Genomic DNA, 20795 nt, shown 5'->3' with positions numbered 1-20795 from the left:
ACACGAGGCATGCATAGGTGTGTAACCGAGTATGACTTAATTGGTTGACTATGACAACCAAGTCTTTTAAAAACTTTAATTGTATAAAATAGAATCAAACATGTACTTCATGTCTTTGTTGCTCCCCCGTCCCTTGTTTTAAATGTGTATTGTATTGTCTGAATATAAAAAGGCGTGTGCCTGGAAAACCACATTTTCCAGATGTCAGCGTCATTTCCTATAAGAACTGTACATTTTCTACCGGCTTCCAATTGCAAATTTCAATTGCTTTTTATTTGTTTTATTCCTACAATACAAAAATAACAACAGCGAAACAAACGTAAATATCTGAGTAAGTTTTAATTCTGAATTGTTGATTGCATATGTATCACAGACAGTTATTATAAAATATTAATAAGTCTCTTAGTAAAACCCTCTCTAATTGCTCAAGAACGCATGGCGTCATAGTCCATATCCTCCAACCAGTCTGTCTAATTCCAGGGAGTGTAAAAGCTATGATAATGGCCAAATATATCTGACCGAAACAGCTATAGTCTTTTAACCATATGCACTCTCTTCGTTGTTACACGAGCTATATTCCGTTTCGTGTCCATCAGCAGTTGATTTGTTGGGATCGTTTGACTGGACAGGATCATCTGAAGCGAGGAGCTGTCCTGGGCGTGTTTGCTTACACACACACACACACACACACACACACACACACACACACACACGGTTAACAAGCTAGAGACCATGAATATCATAAACAAATACACTGAATGTACATTTATTATTGTTATTTTGATGCATATGTGTGTATGTTTATATATGACCCGATAGCAATAGATTCAGCCTTTCTTTTTACGCGTGCTGGCAATGTTTTTGTTCATTTCAGATCCATGTAGATGCAGATCATCCTTCAAAATCAATAATAGAGGGGAGTTGGGAGACAATAAACTTAACAGGAACAGGCTTTGCACGGAAAGCAAAGGAATTAGCTGCAGGAATGTCACTAAATAATATATCATTTTCATCAATGGTAACAATTTTCCCAATACCTCCTTGTTTTTTTTTTTTTTAGTCTGCCTGAAGTTGATTTACAAATTCATGATAGTATTCAAAAAGGACAGAATGACATTAGGAGTTAAACAATAGAATATATCAGAATAGTTTATTATGCATTTCTTCCAATATACACAGATGGATCAAGAATCCCAGAGATGGGTCGTACTGGATCAGCATTCTATGTTCCATAATTTAAAATAGGAAATTGTGGAATGTTAACAGATAGGACTTCTGGTGGCACTTTGTTGGGTAGAAGAAGTGATGCCAAACAAGGTTGTGATTTGTTCAAATTCAATGCTATCACTTACAAAACTACAAACATTTCAAACAGATATATCTTCATAAAAATATTGAATATATTGTACAGATAAAGGCAAGCTAGAATATAAGTTAATTTTGTTTGGGTACCAGCACATGTAGATATGAAATGGAAATGAAAGATCTGATAAAATGGCTAAAGAGTCACTTAAACTGAAAAACCCTATTATTAGGATGGAAGTATAATTAAAGAAGCTTGTAATCAGAAATGGCAAAGAAATTGGAATGAATGTAAAACAGGAAGACATTTTTATAATATACACAATAGCGTAAGACAAAGTAAAAGGACACAAAATTTAAGTAGAGAAGATCGGGTCATTTTAACTAAGGATGTGCCATACAAAACTTAATTCTACACTTCATATAATAGGAAAACACAGTACAGGATTATGTGAACTATGCCAAGTAAAGGAAATAGTTAATCATGTGTTGTTGTTCTGTCCTGGGTATGAACAGGAAACTACAAAGACAACTACAGAACATAGGATGCAAACAATTTACAATCAGCAACATATCAAACACAAAACAAGGATCTGGTAAAATTGTAAAGACAGTTTTCAAATTAATTAAAAATAAAGGACTTAAAAATATAGATAACATCATGTAGCCTACACCTAGACTGACATAACTTCACACCCCAGCACAGGAGGTGGCGGTATGCACCAAAAAGCTGATATGCGACCCGCCAATTAATCCACAGAAGAAGGAAAAGTGCACGTCAGAGGAAAAAACAAAGCCATGAAGTCAAAGGAATTGTCTGCAGACCTCCGAGACAGTATTGTATCGAGGCACAAATCGGGGGAAGGGTACAGAAAAATTTCTGCAGCATTGAAGGTCCCAAGGAGCACAGTGGCCTCCATTATCCTTAAATGGAAGAAGTTTGGAACCACCATGACTCTTCCTAGAGCGGGCCGTCCGGCCAAACTGAGCAAACGGGGGAGAAGAGCTTTAGTCAAGGAGGTGACCAAGAACCCGTTGGTCACTCTGACAGAGCTCCAGCATTTCTCTGTAGAGATAGGAGAACCTTGCGGAAGAACAACCATCTGTGAAGCACTCCACCAATCAGGCCTGTATTTTAGAGTGGCCAGACGGAAGGCACCCCTCAGTAAAAGGCACATGACAGCCCGCCGGGAGTTTGCCAAAAGGCACCTGAAGGATTCTCAGACCAAGAGAAACAAAAGTCCTTCTCAGAATGTCTCAAAGCCACTCTCGTCTCTTCAGAAGACTGCTACACAATGCCTTAAAACTGTGCACAAAGCTAAGTGACCAAACCAGCTGTCATTTTCATTTTAAACCCATCACCTTGTCCCTTTAGTGCACTATTTGCCTTTTGTCGTGGACGTTTTTTTTGTTTTTTGTTTTTAAATATACAGTATGGAGAAGAATTGGTTTCTCCCGTGAACTGGAAGTTGCAAATGACTTTTCTCCAGTGTTGTGAAGTATTTCCAAGTGAAACGGAATATTGAATAGAGGGCAGGGTTTTACTTTAGCGCTCCTCCTCTCTATCGGCAGCTCACGGTTGCAGGGGAGTGGTTTAAGTGTTTTCAACCCAAGCCGTCAAACTGATGTCATTAGAGACTGGGCACAGTTGCAGAGGGGAGGAGCATTTTCAGAGTTTGATTAAACATTACGAAGCCAGACTATTTTTGTGTGTGTGTGTGGATTGACTTGCACGGATGAATTGTTCACCACAAAACTAGCAATTTGAGCTAACAAAATAAATAAGGTAAATTTTGATTTCATGTGTACTTGATTTGATTTTTAACATTAAACATTCCATTTTGTGTATGGTTTTGGATTCTGTACAGAACGGACAGTTTTGTGCTTCTCTTGATATTTGGAAAGAGAAGAGGTGCTTTATTTTAGGTGATTTGTATTTTTGTTGTAAGTGCTGTAAGACGGATTTTGACAGTGACATCGAATTCTAAAACTTTCTAATTTACTTATCAAAGATGCTGCAGAAAAATCCCCCTTGAGAAGAGATATTTAGAAATGAGGTAAATAAACAATTTCTGGAGCACTTCTACAGGTGTCCTCCGTGTGAGTGTGACAGTGAGAAAGAGAGTTTTTGAGGGACATTCAAATGTCATGGGAATTAAAAACAGCACATCATTGGCAACCTTAAGGCCTACCCTTTTAATTCCCATAGTACCATATGTTGTATTTTTTTTCTGAATAACAAGGAAATGAGTAGAAATGAATTGTTGCCATATGGCAACTCTGTACCATAGAGGGTTAAAGGTGCTAAAGAGGATGTTTTGTTTTATACATTTTTGCAATATTACTTGAAACTATGTAATATAATAACTACTTGAGACTATTTATTAGGTGCACTGAAAGGAATAATATTAATATACATCATCTGTGCACGAGGTAGGGCCTTAAAAACATCAGCCAATCATTTACGCGATCATTACGTAAACGATTGGCCCTCTGGCTTGTCAATCACTGCCATTACGTTCCTTGTGCGAGACATGCGCGGCTGCGCGCTCCAGTAACTTTCCACACTCTACAGGCGCCGCATACAATGTTTTTGTCATGAGACGGGAGTAAAAACTGCAGATTATGAGTTTCCTGCTGTGAGTCCGACATAATGAATCCACTAACACGACACAGCGAATGCCAGTGGTAAACACTCTGTTCCAATACTCCTGCACGAGTTTTGGGAGGCGTTACCTCGAAATGAGCTGTGAAGGAGGGGGGTTGTTCTTACGCATGCGCTCATTTCAAAAACTCACTAACGGTCTTTGGTTTCTCAGTCGACGAAAAGATCCTCTTTAGCACCTTTAATTTAGATCCCCCCCAGGAAACAAGACTAAATAACTTCTGTCATTTCCTTATATAGAAAATCCATATTGATTTAAGAATTTTTAGATATTTGTACTTGAAATAAGAAAAAATACTCAGTAAGAAAAGCATTTTTGCAACGTGAATGAACGAATGAAGTATTTAAACATCTCCTGGGCTTTAAAAAGGATGAGGAAACCGAAAGAAACTCTGGGTTTACCGAAGAAAACCTGCTCCTGACCAGGTTAGTTTCACAGAGTAAAGAGTGAGTTACCATGGTAACTGACTCTGAGTATATAAGTTATCTCCTTTTTAGAAACGGGCTTGACTTACCCTGTTTTCTCCGGTTGACATACCTCCCATTCTGAAACGGAAAACCCAGAGTATCCTAATTTCAGGGTTAACTTACTCAGAGTTCTCACTTAACCTCCTTTCTGATATGGGCCCCAGTCCAGCGGTATCTTATGATTTTACACAGTATGCACTCGTTTAGTTAGAGGGGCGGGCCTTTACAGTATTGGCCAATAGGCATTGAGAATATTCCAACAATGGGTGGGTCCTAGAAGTTTTGAGCCAACCATTGGTTTAGAGTGGTTGATAGGCATTTCAATTGGCCAGTCTTGACATAGTTATGACTCACATACACGAGGCATGCATAGGTGTGTATTTTATTATATGAATTTATTTTGGAAATATTTGCTGTTTGGTTGACTATGACAAACAAATCTTTCAAAACATTTAATTGTATAAAATAGTATCAAACCTGTTCTTTATGTACTTGTTGCTCTCAACCGTCCGTTGTTTTATATATGTATTGTATTGTCTGAATATAAAAAGGCGTGTAAGTTACCTGGGGAAAATTTGTCCAGATGTCAGCGTCATTTCATATAAGAACTGGATATTTTCTACCGGCTTCCAAATGACGTCCAGCTCCCTAATAAGGCCCAATATAAAAACAAACACATATTAATAGTAACGTTATATTTTTTTCGATTGCTTTCTTGGCTCTAATGCTTTTTATTTACTTTAGCCTATTTTTACAATACATAAAACAACAACAGCTAAACAAACAAATATTTCAGTAAGTTTTAGTTGATCTGTAAAACTCGTATAGCCTATGTATCACAGTTATTATGGAATATTAACAAGTCTCTTAGTAAAACCCTCTCTAATTGGTCAAGAACTCATGGCGTCATAGTCCATATCCTCCAATCAGTCTGTCTAATTCTAGGACGTGTTATACAGGGTGCTAAAAGCTCCGCTGATAATGGCCAAATATACCTGACCAGAACAGCTGTCATAGAGATTTTTAACCATATTTATTCTCGTCGTTATTATATTAGCTACATCCAGTGTCGTGTCCATCAGCGGTTGATTTGTTGGGATCGTTTGACCGGACAGGATCATCTGAAGCGAGGAGCCGTCCTGGGCGTGTTTGCTGTAAGGTTATGCGTGGACAACAGTGCCACAACACACACAAGGTTAACAAGCTAGACACCACGAATATCAGAAACAAATACACTGAATGTACATTTATCATTGTTATTTGGCTACATATATGCGTATGCGTATATTATGACCCGATAGAAGCAGCTTCTGCCTTTCTCTTTCTGGTGCTTGCATTGTTTTTGTTCATAGAAAGACATTCAGATCCACATGTATTGATGTTTGTAGATTAAATATGAATGAGCAGTCAGCGCCAAATGTTTGCTTTTACATGTTCCTTTATTTCCCATTTGAGAACGCGGATTGTCATTGTTTTGTGATGCCGTGTTAATGTTAGCCGGTTAGCACAGGCCCCATTAAAGGCCTCGTTATACTCTGTTGTGCTACATGACTCCGATATGACCATCATGGGTCATTCAGTGCACCATGAAGCCAATAATGTATAAAGCTCTTCAGTAAATCAATGCGAAAGTGACGCGCGACAAAAATGCATGTTGACTGAGTGACGTCAGGCAATATATTTCTAATTCCTGTTTTTATGTTTTAAATAATTTACTTAAAAAAAGGCGTATATTTTAAAACATTTAACGACTGAAGAGATTGAGCAGACAGAAAATTATGAATTCAATTTATACTAGCTTGTATGTTTTGTTATTATCATAAACCTTAGCGTGATTTCTGTCATTAACAAAGAGTTCCATAGTATCAGAAATAATCTAATTATGATTTTTTTTATTCCCCCTCAGCTAAGATCAGTGTATTTTCTGTGCATGGCCCTTGGTGTGGGAGCACCATGAGCGGGGAGCCTGATGCCTTGGCTGTGGTGAATCAGCTGAGGGACTTAGCTGCTGACCCCCTCAACAGGCGAGCTATTGTTGAAGATCAAGGCTGCTTGCCAGGCCTCATTCTCTTCCTCGACCACCCCAATCCACAAGTCGTCTACTCTGCGCTATTGGTAAGATCCAGTTCGTAAGACGTTTGCAGTCAAGACTTGTGCGGACGTTCTTGCCATAGTGACCTGTAAGATACTTACTGCTATGTTTGTATAGTAGGTAAGGGTTCAAATCAGAAATAAACAATGATGATGATGATAGTGTTCCTACACTATAATAATCATGAATATTTTGTATAATTTTGGTATGTGTTCTCAAATAAATGGCAATGTTTTGATAGCTGCAATCTTTCCACTTTTCTGGGAAATCTTATGAATGGTTTATTTATAGTGTGCTGTAAGCAGTCTCAGGTTCAGCTTCAAATTCAGTCTTCCCAATATGAAGCTTAATAGATGGCATTTATGATTTTAGATCTTATACCTCCAGTCATTTTTAAATGTCCCAGTTGTTGATATCAAGGTATTCCTATCAACCAATCAGATCACTCAAAGCACACCCAGCTGATTCGATGCATGACACATTACTGCCACCTATTTGTAACTAATAATGCCATTATTGGTATATACATAACAAAAATATTAATGATATTCTGCTAATATAGTGGCTTGTTGTTGTTGTTGTTAATAATAATAATAATAATAATATATACTAATAATAATAATAAATCAAATAATATTTATATCAATAATTATAATTTGTAACTAATTTGTAACCAACTTAAGTTTGCTTGTTCTTCTTCTAATTATTATTATATACATAACAACAACAACAACAACAACAACAACAACAATAATAATAATAATTTATTATATTATTATTTTTAAACCAAAATTCATTTATACCAATAAGAATAATAATTTGTATTTATACAATATGTAGTTTATTATTTTTATTATAATATATTATAACACTATTATTATTATAAAATATAACACTATTATTATTATTATTATTATTATTAATAATAATAATAATAATAATAATATTTATATTAATAATATGTAACTAATATGGTGGCTTGTCATTATTTATTATGATACTCAGTTTATAATATTATTAATAATAGTATTATTATATACACAACAACACAATAATAATGTATTATATTATTATTAAACTCAAATAAATGTATACAACCAATAATAATAATAATACTTTTAAACTAATGTATTAGTTATTATTAGTTTTATTATTGTTATTGTTATTATTATTATTATAAAATATAACACTATTGTTATTGTTATTATTATTATTATTATTATTATTATTATTACTATGAAACTCATATAGTTTGATATCAATTGTTTGATAAAGGCATTCATATCAACCAATCAGATCACTCAGTGCCCACCCAGCTGTCTAAAGACATGTCACATGACTGCCACCTGCTGTCCAATACTGTCACAAAGCTTAGCCTAACTTCTACAGGAATGCCTCATTGTGCAGGCTGACCAGAAAGGGTTTCCACTTCTTCTGTAAGACGGACAGAGACATCTGGACATGATCCATGTTCTCCAACATGATCTAAGAATGTTCCTGAGCATCTTGTTTTTCCGTGGAAGAAAGAAAAGAGTTGTCATGGTCAATGTCACAAATTTCCTTACTTGATTAGTGACCTAGAGGTAGTGCTGAACTTGAAATATTTTGTCTTCATTTTATGTCATTACATTTTTTAAATCATAAAACTTTATTTCCAAGTTTAAATTAGATTTTGAACCCCAGATTTTGACCCCACTGTATGTTTTACCTCTTTCAGGAGGACATCACACCTGTGGAGACATTTGGAGAATATTTGAATAACACTTTTTCTTTCACATGCACACACACAGTAACTCTGACCCGAGTAGTTTTAGTGTTGTGTTAATGGATTTATCACAGCGGTGCCTGGCGGTATGCCTCTGTAATGGCCCTGCATGACCCTTAATGGCTTTGTGTCCTTCCAGGCGGTGCGCTACCTGGCAGAATGCCGCGCCAACAGGGAGAAGATGAAGGGCGAGCTGGGAATGATGCTGAGCCTGCAGAACGTCATGCAGAAGTAAGTCGCTCCCATCATGCTGCCACAAAACATGAAGGCCACATGAGCTCGCTTTGCACTTTCCGCAGAAAACCTCATCCTGCAGCTTTAGCTGAAATGAATGTGTGTGCTGGGCAGATTTTAAGTGCATGAGAAAGGTCGTCCTGTCATAAGCGGATTTGTCTGTTTTGAAACTAAATAGGAGTGATGATGCAATCTTGCTGTTTAAGTGTAATGCGACCTGTCAAGCAACCTGATTTAGTGCATGCTTGCATTTGTTTTGCTCGCCATCGGTAAATGTCCAGCAGAGGTCAGTCTAAGAGAGAAAAGAAACATCACGTCACTGTTGACATTGAGGAGTTCACGTTCAGTGGCCATATTCAGAATATTGGTTGATCAATATGTTGTTGTTATTATACATTTACCTGACAAGAAGGGAAATTACATCATATCTCAGGGTTCAACAGAAAGGATGGCCCAATGGCCAGTGTGAGACAGTTTAGGGCTAGCTATGCTGAATTTCTATATAGATTATGCGCATGTGTTTTTATGCATTGCAAACTTATCTAATGTTTGAAATGTGAGAATAAGGAAGCCACAATTGTCTAGCAAAAATGTTTATGAATTTATAGCCGTCATGTAGTTACATTATAGCTGTGTCAATAAAAACTTTTCAAATTGTTTGTTTTACCTTATTGTCAATAAAAAAAATTATATTTGTTACTTATTGTGGCAACACTCGACAATAAGGTCTCATTTGTTAGCTTTAGGTAATGTATTAACTAACATGAAGTAACAATGAACAATACATTTGTTAGTATTTATTAATGTTAGTTAATAAAATACAGTTGTTCATTGTTTGTTCATGTTAGTTCACAGTCCATTAATGTTAAATGTTGAACATTGAATACATTCTGTAGAAGTATTGTTTATTCTTAGTTCATGTTAACTAAAGTAGTTAACTAATGAAATCTTATTGTAAAGTGTATATAATAATAAAAATAATAATGTTTTAAAGAAGTCTCTTATGATCACCTAGGCTACATTTATTTGATCAAAAATACAGTAAAACTAATATTTAGAAAATTTTATACATTTCAAATAAATGTTTTTCATTTGAATATATTTTAAAATGTAATTTATCCCTTTGATATTAAAGCTGAATTTTCAGCATCATTAGTCTAGTCTAGTCTAGTGTCACATGATCCTTCAGAAATCATTCTAATATGATTTGCTGCTCAAGTATTTCTTATTATTATCAGTGTTGAAAACAGTTGTGCTGCTTAATATTTTTGTGGAAACCATGATACATTTTTTCAGGATTCTTTGTTGAATAGAAAGTATGCAAGCATGTAAGTGTTATTTTATATATATATATATATATATATATATATATAATACACACACACATACACGCAGTATGTAAAGTGGCAAGGCAATTCAGATCTAGTGCAGAAAAGATCCTTATTGTTGAGCCTTTGTTAGATTATGCTTGAGAAAACAGGGTTTCTTTCACCTCATGTCAAACAACACTTATGTAGATGCCAACTGATGCTTTAAATATTCATACAACTGCATGTTTTTTACACTCCCGAGGCTAAGTATAGAGGCGCAGGATTCACATATATGTGTATATTCTCTGCAGTTCGGGCTTATTTCGAGTGCGAAAGTCTGCAGACTTTTAGACAGCGAGTGCCTTCTGTTTACATGGAGCCTCACAGACAGAAGTGCCGATGGTTGGCAGAGAGATGCCTATCCTTCTCTCAGGGCGACTCCCTTCCCACCCCCTTCGATTCACCAGTCACTTCAGTTAGCACAGACGCCATCAAGGAGTGCCCTGCAGTTCCACAAGCTGCCCGTCACTATTTCCGGCACGACGACTTTGGGTAGAGGTTGTGTATCGCCCCAGTCTGTGAAATTTTATGGCTAGAGGAAGTGAAGAAATCCTTCATCACCCCTAATGAGACGACAGAGCTCAGAAATAAGCTAGGTTAATGCTTTAATTTGTTTTTATGAGAAACGTTGTGTTTTCTGACATTGTACTTTTTTGTACATTTCCAAGTCTTATATGTGAATTTGCTGTTAGTACACATACAGCTTCCTTTTGACGGAGGATATGATGCCGTCAGCATTCCCTCAGGTGTACATGGGAAGCTTGGAGGTCTGGCAGCTCAGATATGCCAGTGAGCAGATGCCCATTCCTGTAACTCTGCATGAATGATGGCAGAGTTGCATCTCCCCCATTAGTGCCTGTAGGGCATATCAAGATCCTGATGTCATGCCTGACCTAAAATGGGGATGTCAATGAACTGCTGTTTTTTTTTAACCTCATTAAATGAACAGGTCAATTGACTATAGTTAGCAACCAAGAAACAGACTGGCTAAATAGAAATTCCTAATAACTTTCCATTTGTTTTCATTCTTGGTCTTTATTTAAGGCTTTTTTGTGACCATATATTTAGCAAGGGCCAATCATTTAAATCTGCCTGTGTATGAGATGTGCACATGAGAATATTAGGCATTTTTAAGACATAACAATGTTTTTATTAGCAAATGTATCTGTTTTGTTAATCTAGAATTTAAACTAAATATTCTGATATTAAAGGTTTATGTATATTTTAAAAATTCTGCAGCACAATAAGGCTATTATGATATAAGAGTAATCCAGTTTTATTTTTGTATCAACTTTTTTCCAGATTTTCATTTGAAATGTAAACTGTTCACATATATCACATACTTGTCATAATACCTAACTTTTCTTTATTATTATTATTTAATATTTTCTTTATTATTTGTTTCTATCACCTTATGTTATAAACACTTTCTTCTACTATGATGCATCAATCTCTTTATTTTCAAACTTTACGTTCAATATGCATTTATACTTAGTTGTGATATTAAACCGTATGGAATGCACAGCTCTGGATAAATCACAATGTTGTATCAGTATTAAAGGTTAGTTGGTTCAAGCTCCATCAGAATGACTTTGTGTAGCCTTCGTGTGTGCAGATTACCCCCTGCACAGATCTATGTCGCGTCCCCTTGTCTGCTGGAGTGGCGACCTTTTCAAATATCAGTACCGACAAGCACTGAATTGTACAATACATGCTCTTTTAACAAGACAAGATGAGCATATTTGCTCAATTATTTCTCTGTTCATCATCAGTGGCCATTATTGTCAGTTTTTCATCTGTTGTGAATCCTACAGTGAACTGTGATGTGTTTCTCTAGGGGCACGTCGCCAGGCGAGACAAAGCTACTAGCCTCTGAGATCTATGAGATCCTGCAGAACTCCAGCAGCACGGAGGCTGAACAGGCGGAAGCGGGCGCCTCGTGCCGAAGAAAAGCCCAGTTTTTCCTGGGCTCCACGAACAAACGGGCCAAAACAGTGGTGCTTCAGATCGACGGGCTTGATGATTCGGTAACTGCAATCAAACGACTTGTACTGTAACTTGTTTAATGTCAGTGTATGGAGATTCATATATAGGTTCTGCACAATTTGACACAGTTTTTGTTTATGTCAGACTCGGAGGAGTCTTTGTGAAGAGGCACTGCTAAAGATCAAAGGAGTCATCAGCTTTACCTTCCAGATGGCTGTGAAGAGATGTGTGGTGAGGATCCGTTCGGACCTGAAGGCCGAGGTGAGTACACAATTTATCGGAATTCATATAAAAATCTCATGTCAAAAATCTTCATATCGAAATCTCTACAGACTACATAATAATGCCTGTGAAAAATTAAACTAGTGTTGTATTGATTGAGGAGATTTTGTTTTTGTTAAAATTAAAAATTGGTTAGATGTCTTGTATTTGTAATGAAAAAAATCATTTTAATAAAGTAAAAAAACCCATTAATATTTAACTACTTGTACACTGTTAAAAAGTTTAGAACCTTTTTTTTTTGGGGGGGGGGGGGGGGAAATTCAGCAAGGATGCATTAAATTTATCAAAAGTAACAGTTTTATAATGTTAAAAAAATGTTCTTTTAATGATTATTCATCAAGAAATCTTGAAAAAATCTATTACGGTTTTCACAGATCATTAAGCAGCACAACTGTCTTCATCATTGATAATCAGAAGAAATATTTCTTGAGCAGCAAATCAGCATATTTGAATGAATTCTGAAGGATCATGTGACACTGAAGACTGGAGTAATGATGCTGAAAATTCAGCTTTCCCATCACAGGAATAAATTACATTTAAAAAAAAATGACTAAAATAGAAAAGTTATTTTAAATTGTAATAATATTTCACAATATTACTGATTTACAAATAACAAATAAATGCAGCCTTGGTGAGCATAAGAGACGTATAGAAGCTTGTTTCCGCCACTAAATAAAAAAAGGTCACTGCGACCTTTTTATCTCACAATTCTGACTTTTCTTTATATATATATATATATATATATATATATATCTCAGAGGTCGCGTTAACCAAAAATTATCCGTCATTGACAGAATTTTCTTATCAATGACGGAAAAATCTGAAGGCCGTCCGTCACGTTGACAGATTACACTGAGGGTGATCTGTTATAAATTGTAACTGTAATTCTGTTGGTGGCGAGTGAGCTCCAATGTAGCAGCAGAGCACTGGATCAAGAACAAAAATTAAACTAACGCACAGGCGAGTGTCCAGAAGCTAACGATCTACCACGCCACATTAAAGGGCGCCAAAAAGGTATTGCTTGAATTTCTTACTGAAATGGACAGAATTTGGACTTTGTTCCATATCAAAAGCAACACAAACCTTTAAGCCTATTGCGATTTATTGGATGGGAGGCGCACTATGTAGCCTACTGTTTATTCATCAACTGAAAACAGCAACGCGCCTAGAGAGAGAATGCACATTTCATTCAGTTTAGTCTACATAATCAGAGTAGCCTATCTCTTTTCGTTTTGAATTATTTCGTTTTCGTTAAAGTAGATATTTCAAGTTTTCTATAGATATATTTCTCCTGTCTGTGAGGCAAGCAGCCTATGCGCTGAGTTTCGGTTCGTTTAGCCTATAAGACGCGCTCCAGTTCACGTGCCAGTGATCGCGCCCGCGCCTCCATGTCATGATTATATTGTCTGCTATATTTGCTTCTTATTTATTACATCCAGGCAATTGGTTGATGAAACATTGATTAAAATTAAGATACAATTTTTACAAAACGAAATTCACTTTAAAGAAAGGCTTTCTACAAAACAAAACTTAATGAAGTGGTCAAAATCATGTCTGACACACTCCATGTCTCCAGATGTATTGCGCATCTTATGATGTGCTGTTCACTTTTCATAATCAAATAAATGAATTTCAAACATAACATAGAACTATTTCAACATAAATATGAAACTACATTTTCTTTAATGGCTACCAAAACATAGCCTATTAGTACAGTACAGAGAAATTTCATGTAGTAAGCAAGAGCGGATCATGAGTCACGAGTCAGATCAAGAATAATTTATTTTTAGACTTATATTTAATATTAGGGGCATCCAAGTTATTTTACATGTTTGATTTTTTTTTTTTTTTTTTTTTTTTAAATTAACGCAATAGTTACTTTCCCTGGTAATTAGTTACTTTTATAATGATGTAACTCATTTACTAACTGCATTACTATTTGTGAGAAGTAACTAGTAACTGTAACTAATTACTTTTTTAAAGTGCCCAACACTGCTGCGGGGTGAGGTATTGAACATGAAAAGTTACGCAATCTGTTAATCTGTTCTTCAAAATACATGGATAAGCCTATATCGTCCTGTAGGCTCATAACTAAAAATGAAAATGTGAACAAAAATAAGAGCAATTAAATGTTATTATAATTAAAATATGAAAATTAAAATGACGGGTAATAGATTTTGACGGAATTTTTACGACCCTGTCCGTCAAAGTGACGGACAATGTTAAAGTCTAACGCAACCTCTGAGATATATATATATATATATATATATATATATATATATATATATATATATATATATATATATATATATATATATATGCGACTTTATGTCTTGCAATTTTGACTTTTTTCTCGCAATTGTGAATTTTCATAATGTAATTCTTATTTATAACTCACAGTTCTGACTTTTCTCAGAATTGCGAGATATAAACTCATAATTGCGAGTTATAGTCAGAATTGCATGATATACACTCACAATTGCGTCTTAAGTCAGAATTGCAAGATATAAACATTTTTAATAGATATAAAGCAAGATAGTCATAGACTAAAATCCATCTTTGAGCTGTTCTAACTTTATAACATGCAATTGAGAGTTATAAAGTCAGAATTGTAAGACATAAACAGTTTGAAAGATATCATTCTGAAGAAAGAAATCACACTTGCTATTAGAAAATCTATTTCAGCATTCTCATGCAATTCTTTTCATTCTTCAGGCCTTGGGAACTGCTATAGCTTCAACCAAAGTCATGAAGGCACAGCAGGTAGTGAAGAGGGAAGACGGATCGGAGGTGAGTAAATCAAACAAACAGATGTCTGGTCACACTTTAAATGGATAGTTGAACCAAATGAGTATTTTTTTTTTTTTGGGAGTTAGCCTCCGTTACTATATACTTTTTCTGGAAAACAGTATCTTGATCTCCCTGTGCATTCCATATAAAATCAAATGTTTCGAATGACATGAGAGAGTAAATATAACAGTGTAGAATTTCGGTGCGCTATCCATTTGACTCGAGCTACGTTAAGTTTTGTTGACTTCCTCTACCTGAGGATGCTAGCTGATTCTGTCATGGCTGCATCTGTCCTTAACGCCGTGAGGAAGCTGAGGGTAATGCAGCTTGTCATGTGGAGCTGGTGCTGTCTGTCTGATAGGGTGAACCCTGCTATTCCAACCCTTCAGAAGAGTTACTCATTTTCCCCTCATCACATGATCACTCAGGATGTCCCTCTTCCCCTGAAACCATGTGTCAGAGGGCCCTGGAGACACACACACACACTTGCATGCAGTGCAAATAGGCACTGTGTGGTCATTAAAGAAAGATGTGTCCTCTCTGGTTGAATTGGAAGGGCGATCTCTACCTGCAGCGGCACAGTCATGACCTCCGATGGCCGTCATCCCGGAGGTCTGGAACACTGCTTTACCATGCACTTCCTTTATCAACCAGCAGGTGGCACAGTTGATTGAGTTATGGACTTCTTGCTCAAACTGTTTGGCTTGAACGGGCACTAAGAGAAAGCTCTGTATTTAAAAAAAACAACAACATAGTAAGTAGGGCTAGGGTGATATAACAAAAAATAAAATGTTTATGATGATATTTGAGCTGTATTTTTAAAAATGGTTTAAAAGAGATGTTTTCAAATCAAAGCAATCAAAATTTTGACCAGTCATTCTTTAGTAGATTAAAGAATTGTATGTAGTAATATCATTGTTTTGAACTAATTCAATGTGACAGAGTTGACTCGAGTTCAGTTCTTTCATGTTATATTGGAAAAACGTTTTCTCAGATGGTTAGCTTTCTGTTTTGTTGTTTTGGCTGGTAATTTATTTCCTTGTTTTTGGTTGCTTATTTATTTAATTACATTTTGTACTGCTAGCTTAGCAATTAAAACAAAATGGGTAATTGTTCCCATCATTCTCTTTTTCCTCTCATTCAGCTTGTAATCCCATTCCAAGAGGACTCGGATGTGGTGGTCGAGCAGAACGTAAATTTGCCGGATTATTTGCCTGAGGACGAGAGCCCGTCTCAGGAGCAGCACAAGGCTGTGACGCGACTGGGCTCCGTGCAAGATGGCGTGAGCTGGCTAAGCACGGCCGCCAACTTCCTGTCCCGCTCATTTTACTGGTGACCCGACGACTCCCCGCATGCCCCACCTCTTTACAGCCTGCCCTCGACACGCCAGACTGCCGAGCGCATCTCGCAATAAACTTATAACTGTGTTCCAACTTTTAAAAAAATGCCACGACAGGCGGCTGTAAATGGTACGCGATCCAACCTGCTCCCAAACTCACATTAACGCTGCATACGCACTACACGAGACACTAAAACCTGAGAGCAACCGGGAGAAGTTCACAGAAAGAGTTTTGTGTGTATCTGCTCTCTCTTACTCACCTTTGTTTTTGTTTTGTTTTTTGTTTTTTGGTTGGGAGAAAGTTTTTAAACGATTTGCCCCAGATACTCCTTGTGGGTTTGTGTCTGTTGAGACTAAACAACACCCCGGGGTTTCGCCGGGTGGGTCGTACCTTTTGCAGTTTTCTACATTTCTATGAATTTGGGTGTTTTCTGATGTGTTCTAACCCTTCATCTCAGCTTTCTTGTACATTTTTAAACAACTTTTTTTGTTTTCAATTATTTGAGAATCATAATGTTACTATTCATCAGCACTTTTCAAAGCATGCCTTTTTTTGAACCCTTTTCCTTCTGTGTGTGCCTTTGCTACATAGCTTGTTGATGCGATTCATTTTCACGGTTTTAAATCCTCTTTATTTGCTTCGACTGAACTTCTAAAGCTTTCTCAAGATGCGATTTTTAGGTTTGAAATGTGTAGTGATGGTTCCGATTTCACATGATACATAATTAAAACACCAACACTGGTTGGTGCACAGTAAAATCCCCAGAGTTAAATCAACTCTGCTCAGAGTACATATGGTCCCTCTCTAAATAGTGTAAAAGTAACACTGAAGCAGAGTTAAAGTTAATGAGATAATTAAGCAATTAATATGGCTGTGACTGAAGTCAGCTGTAGTTCTTGTGTTTCTTTTTTCTTCAGTGATTCTGCTTGTTAACAGCAGGTGTTCATCACTAATGCACAATCATCACTTAATTAATTGCTTAATTATCTCATTAACTTTAACTCTTCTTTAGTGTTATTTTAACACTATTTAGAGAGGGACCAAATGTACTCTGAGCAGAGTTGATTTAACTCTGGGGATTTTGCTGTGTGTGCAGTAATAACAATTAACGGTTTAAGGGAAGTCACCACAAATGGCTGTTACTATGTGTGTAATACTAACCTTTTTTTTGTTGTTGTTTGTTACAGCATGTGCCAAACACCAGATAACCTCGTTACACTAGCGAAATATGTTGTAAAATAGCTCTGACCCTTTAGGAATTGATATCATAAGTTTCTTTTTCTTTTTTACCTTTAAGCATCAATACAGTTTTCCATTATGCCATGTGGACTATTTATACATTTTCTTTCTGTGTATTCCTAAATCTATAAATCTGAATGTTTTGTTCAGGGCCTTTCATACTCATGGTCATTTTAGTGTGGGTTCACCTGCTAGCCAAATGCATGATCCGGTCAAATCTGACGGGATATGTGCCTGTCAGCTCTGCATGACCATCCCCCCCTCGCACCTTTCTCTGAGATCTCCCTGACCAATGGTGTCTTTTAACAGTTTAGATGATCGACTGACCTCACATATCGCATTCAGGATGTCCAGTCCGCTCAGGGATGTGTGTACGTTCTCCCGCAACCGATGGTTTCGTGTACGTCGCCGTTGGGTTCAGTATAGGGTGTTTCCAAAAGGAGACCTGCACACATCGATATCAAAATGAGTCTACACAAACCAACATACGCCCTTTTCTAAATGTTCCTGTTGTTTTATTGAAATCAACTTCATTTTTCACCATATTATGCTGGAAAACTTGGATTGTTGTAAAGCATCAGTGTTTGCACCCTTTTGTATTTTTCCTCATCATTTGAATATTTAATCAGCATTGCTTTAAGAGACTGTTTTTTTTTTTTTTTTCTTTAATTCACATCATGTTGGTTCACATTAAGGATTTGTTATAAAGACAGCATTAGTGTACAGAATTGAATCCCCATAAACGGTGGCATGCTTCTAGTTGGGTGCAAGATGAGAAGGAGGCCATCAGTGTTATATTTATGAACAAAATCCAAATTGAATTGAGTTTTGCATTTTCTGTATTTTTATTTCCCTCTTGTACTGTACATCATCCTTCCTTGAAGCGTTTTAAGCTACTGTTCACTGTTATTCCAAGAACGCAGAACCAGAGCCCATGGCAGATGGTAGATTTTAGTAGCTTCTCATGTACAGTGCATATTCGCTGTTACATACAAAGAGTTTTAGGACACACAATTCGTGACTGTTCACAGTAATGACAAGGATTATTAAATAGATCAAATAAATTTGGTTTGTTGTGTTTTGTTTTCACTGGAAATTGCATTTCATTAGGCTTGGTGACACCAATTTGTTACTTTCAACTTGCTTCCTGTTTTTTATTTTTTTTATTCAAGCTGAATGCTCACGGACACCAAGAAGTACCCAAAAATCTGATAATTAAGTCAGTTTTCTGTGAAAGCTTGTTATCATGAATTAAATGGGTACTACTATAGCTTTAAAGGTTTCAAATGTTCAACACAATCTGTGGCATGCTGTTGATTATCATAGCACATAATTTTGACTCATGCCTCAGTCTGTAGAAACGAACTGCTTTTACAGTAATAGGGCAAGGCATTCCATAAATGTGCAGCTTGTTTTTCATACAGTGCTTATATCGGTCTATCACAACATTTTTTGTATGGAAAAATGCATATATGTTGGCCATGCTGATTAATCAGCTGATATTTGCCCATTTTGAGTTTCTTGTCATTGGCTAAATGTTAACATACATGTTTATCGCCAAGCCTTTTCAGTCACATTTCCAACTGACAATTGTGCAATGGATAGTGAACAATTTCGATTTAGTGTGTGTGTGTGTGTGAGAGAGAGAGGGAGAGTTTTGAAATGTGTAAAATAAGGTTTAATTTCAGGTCTGTGCATAACTCATTGTAAACTGAATCAAACAATTATTAATATAATTTGCACTACCTTTCAAAAGTTTGGGGTCTATAAATGTTTTTGAAAGTAGTCTCTTATGCTCACCAAGGCTGCATTTATTCAGTCAAAAATACAGTAAAAACAGCAATATTGTGAAATATTTTTACCATTTAAAATAACTGTTTTCTATTTTAATTTATTATAAAATGTAATTTATTCCTGTGATTGCAAAGCTGAATTTTCAGCATCATTACTCCAGTCTTCAGTGTCACATGATCCTTCAGAAATCATTCTAATATGCTGATTTGCTGCTCAAGAAACTTTTATTACCAATGATGAAAATAGTTGTGACATTTTCTCCAGAATTCTTTAATGAATAAAACATAATTTGATTTTTTTTTTTTTTTTTTATAACAATGTAAAAGTGTTTAGTGTCAATTTAATACATCCTTTCTAGCATTAATTTCTCTAAAAAAATCTTACTGATCCTAAACTTTTGTATGGTAGTGTATATATTATATTTAACATATAATTTATCTTTTCCACTGGAAAAACCCATACTGGTCAACTGCAACCAAAATGTGCTATTTGAGTTGTAAAGCGGTCTAAGTTTGGCTACCAATGCAACCTCAGTCCCCACTTCACCTTTATTGTCTTGTATTGTCTATTGTCTTTATTATCATGTATTTTTACATTTATCCCAGCACTGTAATTGCATTAGGCTATACTAGGCCCCATACTAAGTATCTACAGTTTCACAGGATATCTCTATTCAGGCTGTCTAGATCCAGACCAGCGGGTACTGATTGCTGGGTTGTAAAATCAGGGTCCAACCTCCAGGCCGGGGGGCACTGCCAGCATCATCATGGCAGCCAAAGTGCTGTTGCCTGCAGCAGGAGAAGAGAAAGCGAGAGCGGAGGACAGGAAATGTGTGGATAGGAAGTGTTTTGTTCATGATGGTTAGTGTAAAGAGCCATAAGGGACACTCACCTCCTCCAGCCCTGCTTAGATAGCAGAGATATTTATGGTCAGCTGTGATTCTGTACAATGGTGATAGATCACTGAGCTTTAATAAGTAAACCGACAAGTTCCTAGTCCAATTGTAGATTCTTTAAAACAAGCAGCAGGGTAGTGTATAGGGAGATATCAGGACAAAGTCATTCTGCTTTGCTCCTCTAACAGGCCTTGCAGAGAGAAAGCCGCAGGAAACCTCATCAATCATCACCATGCACCTTTTCCAACATTCATACCATCTCTGAAAGACCCCTATGGCACATGGTGATGTGAAGTGGGTCAGCTACTGCAACTGGGCCACAGGCCTAGAAGACATGTATATGGCTACCATACTGTGCTCGTATGGCAGGTTTAGCTAGGGGTAATTGTGTTAGTACTACGTGACTTTATAGATTTTGGCTTTCAAAAGCCAGAGCTACCCAGTTAGACCTCTCCAAGCCTCTGGTGAAACGTCTGACACTTTTATTACAGTAACTGTGTCAGTCCTTGCACTAGGGGGCGCTGGTTGGCTATGATTTTCATGCAGTGAAGTAATGCATCCTAAATAAACGAT

The 20795-nt window shown here is 36.4% G+C and overlaps 1 protein-coding gene and 1 long non-coding RNA gene across 3 annotated transcripts; one reads left to right on the top strand and one right to left on the bottom strand.

Moving 5' to 3' along the window:
• The first annotated feature begins 4159 nt into the window (after positions 1–4159).
• Positions 4160–17012, top strand: armc1 (armadillo repeat containing 1). Of its 2 annotated transcripts, none has more exons than XM_048174459.1 (7): positions 4160–5630; positions 6342–6550; positions 8432–8523; positions 11734–11923; positions 12027–12143; positions 14880–14954; positions 16099–17012. In XM_048174459.1, the coding sequence occupies exons 2-7, from the start codon at positions 6389–6391 to the stop codon at positions 16288–16290; spliced, it is 828 nt and encodes a 275-aa protein (XP_048030416.1). In that variant the 5' UTR covers positions 4160–5630; positions 6342–6388; the 3' UTR covers positions 16291–17012. The 2 variants fall into 2 exon arrangements, with proteins under 2 accessions (XP_048030416.1, XP_048030415.1); XM_048174458.1 differs by having other exon boundaries at positions 4166–5589.
• Positions 8690–15661, bottom strand: LOC125257772. The gene is made up of 3 exons (XR_007182449.1): positions 15523–15661; positions 15209–15420; positions 8690–8818 (listed from the first exon to the last, which is right to left on the bottom strand). It is a non-coding gene; the product is annotated as an uncharacterized LOC125257772 (long non-coding RNA).
• Positions 17013–20795: the final 3783 nt, after the last annotated feature.

Source organism: Megalobrama amblycephala, linkage group LG22, assembly GCF_018812025.1.
Source record: "Megalobrama amblycephala isolate DHTTF-2021 linkage group LG22, ASM1881202v1, whole genome shotgun sequence".
In the NCBI taxonomy this organism is placed as follows: Eukaryota; Metazoa; Chordata; class Actinopteri; order Cypriniformes; family Xenocyprididae; genus Megalobrama; species Megalobrama amblycephala.
This window is presented reverse-complemented; position numbering and strand designations above follow the sequence as displayed.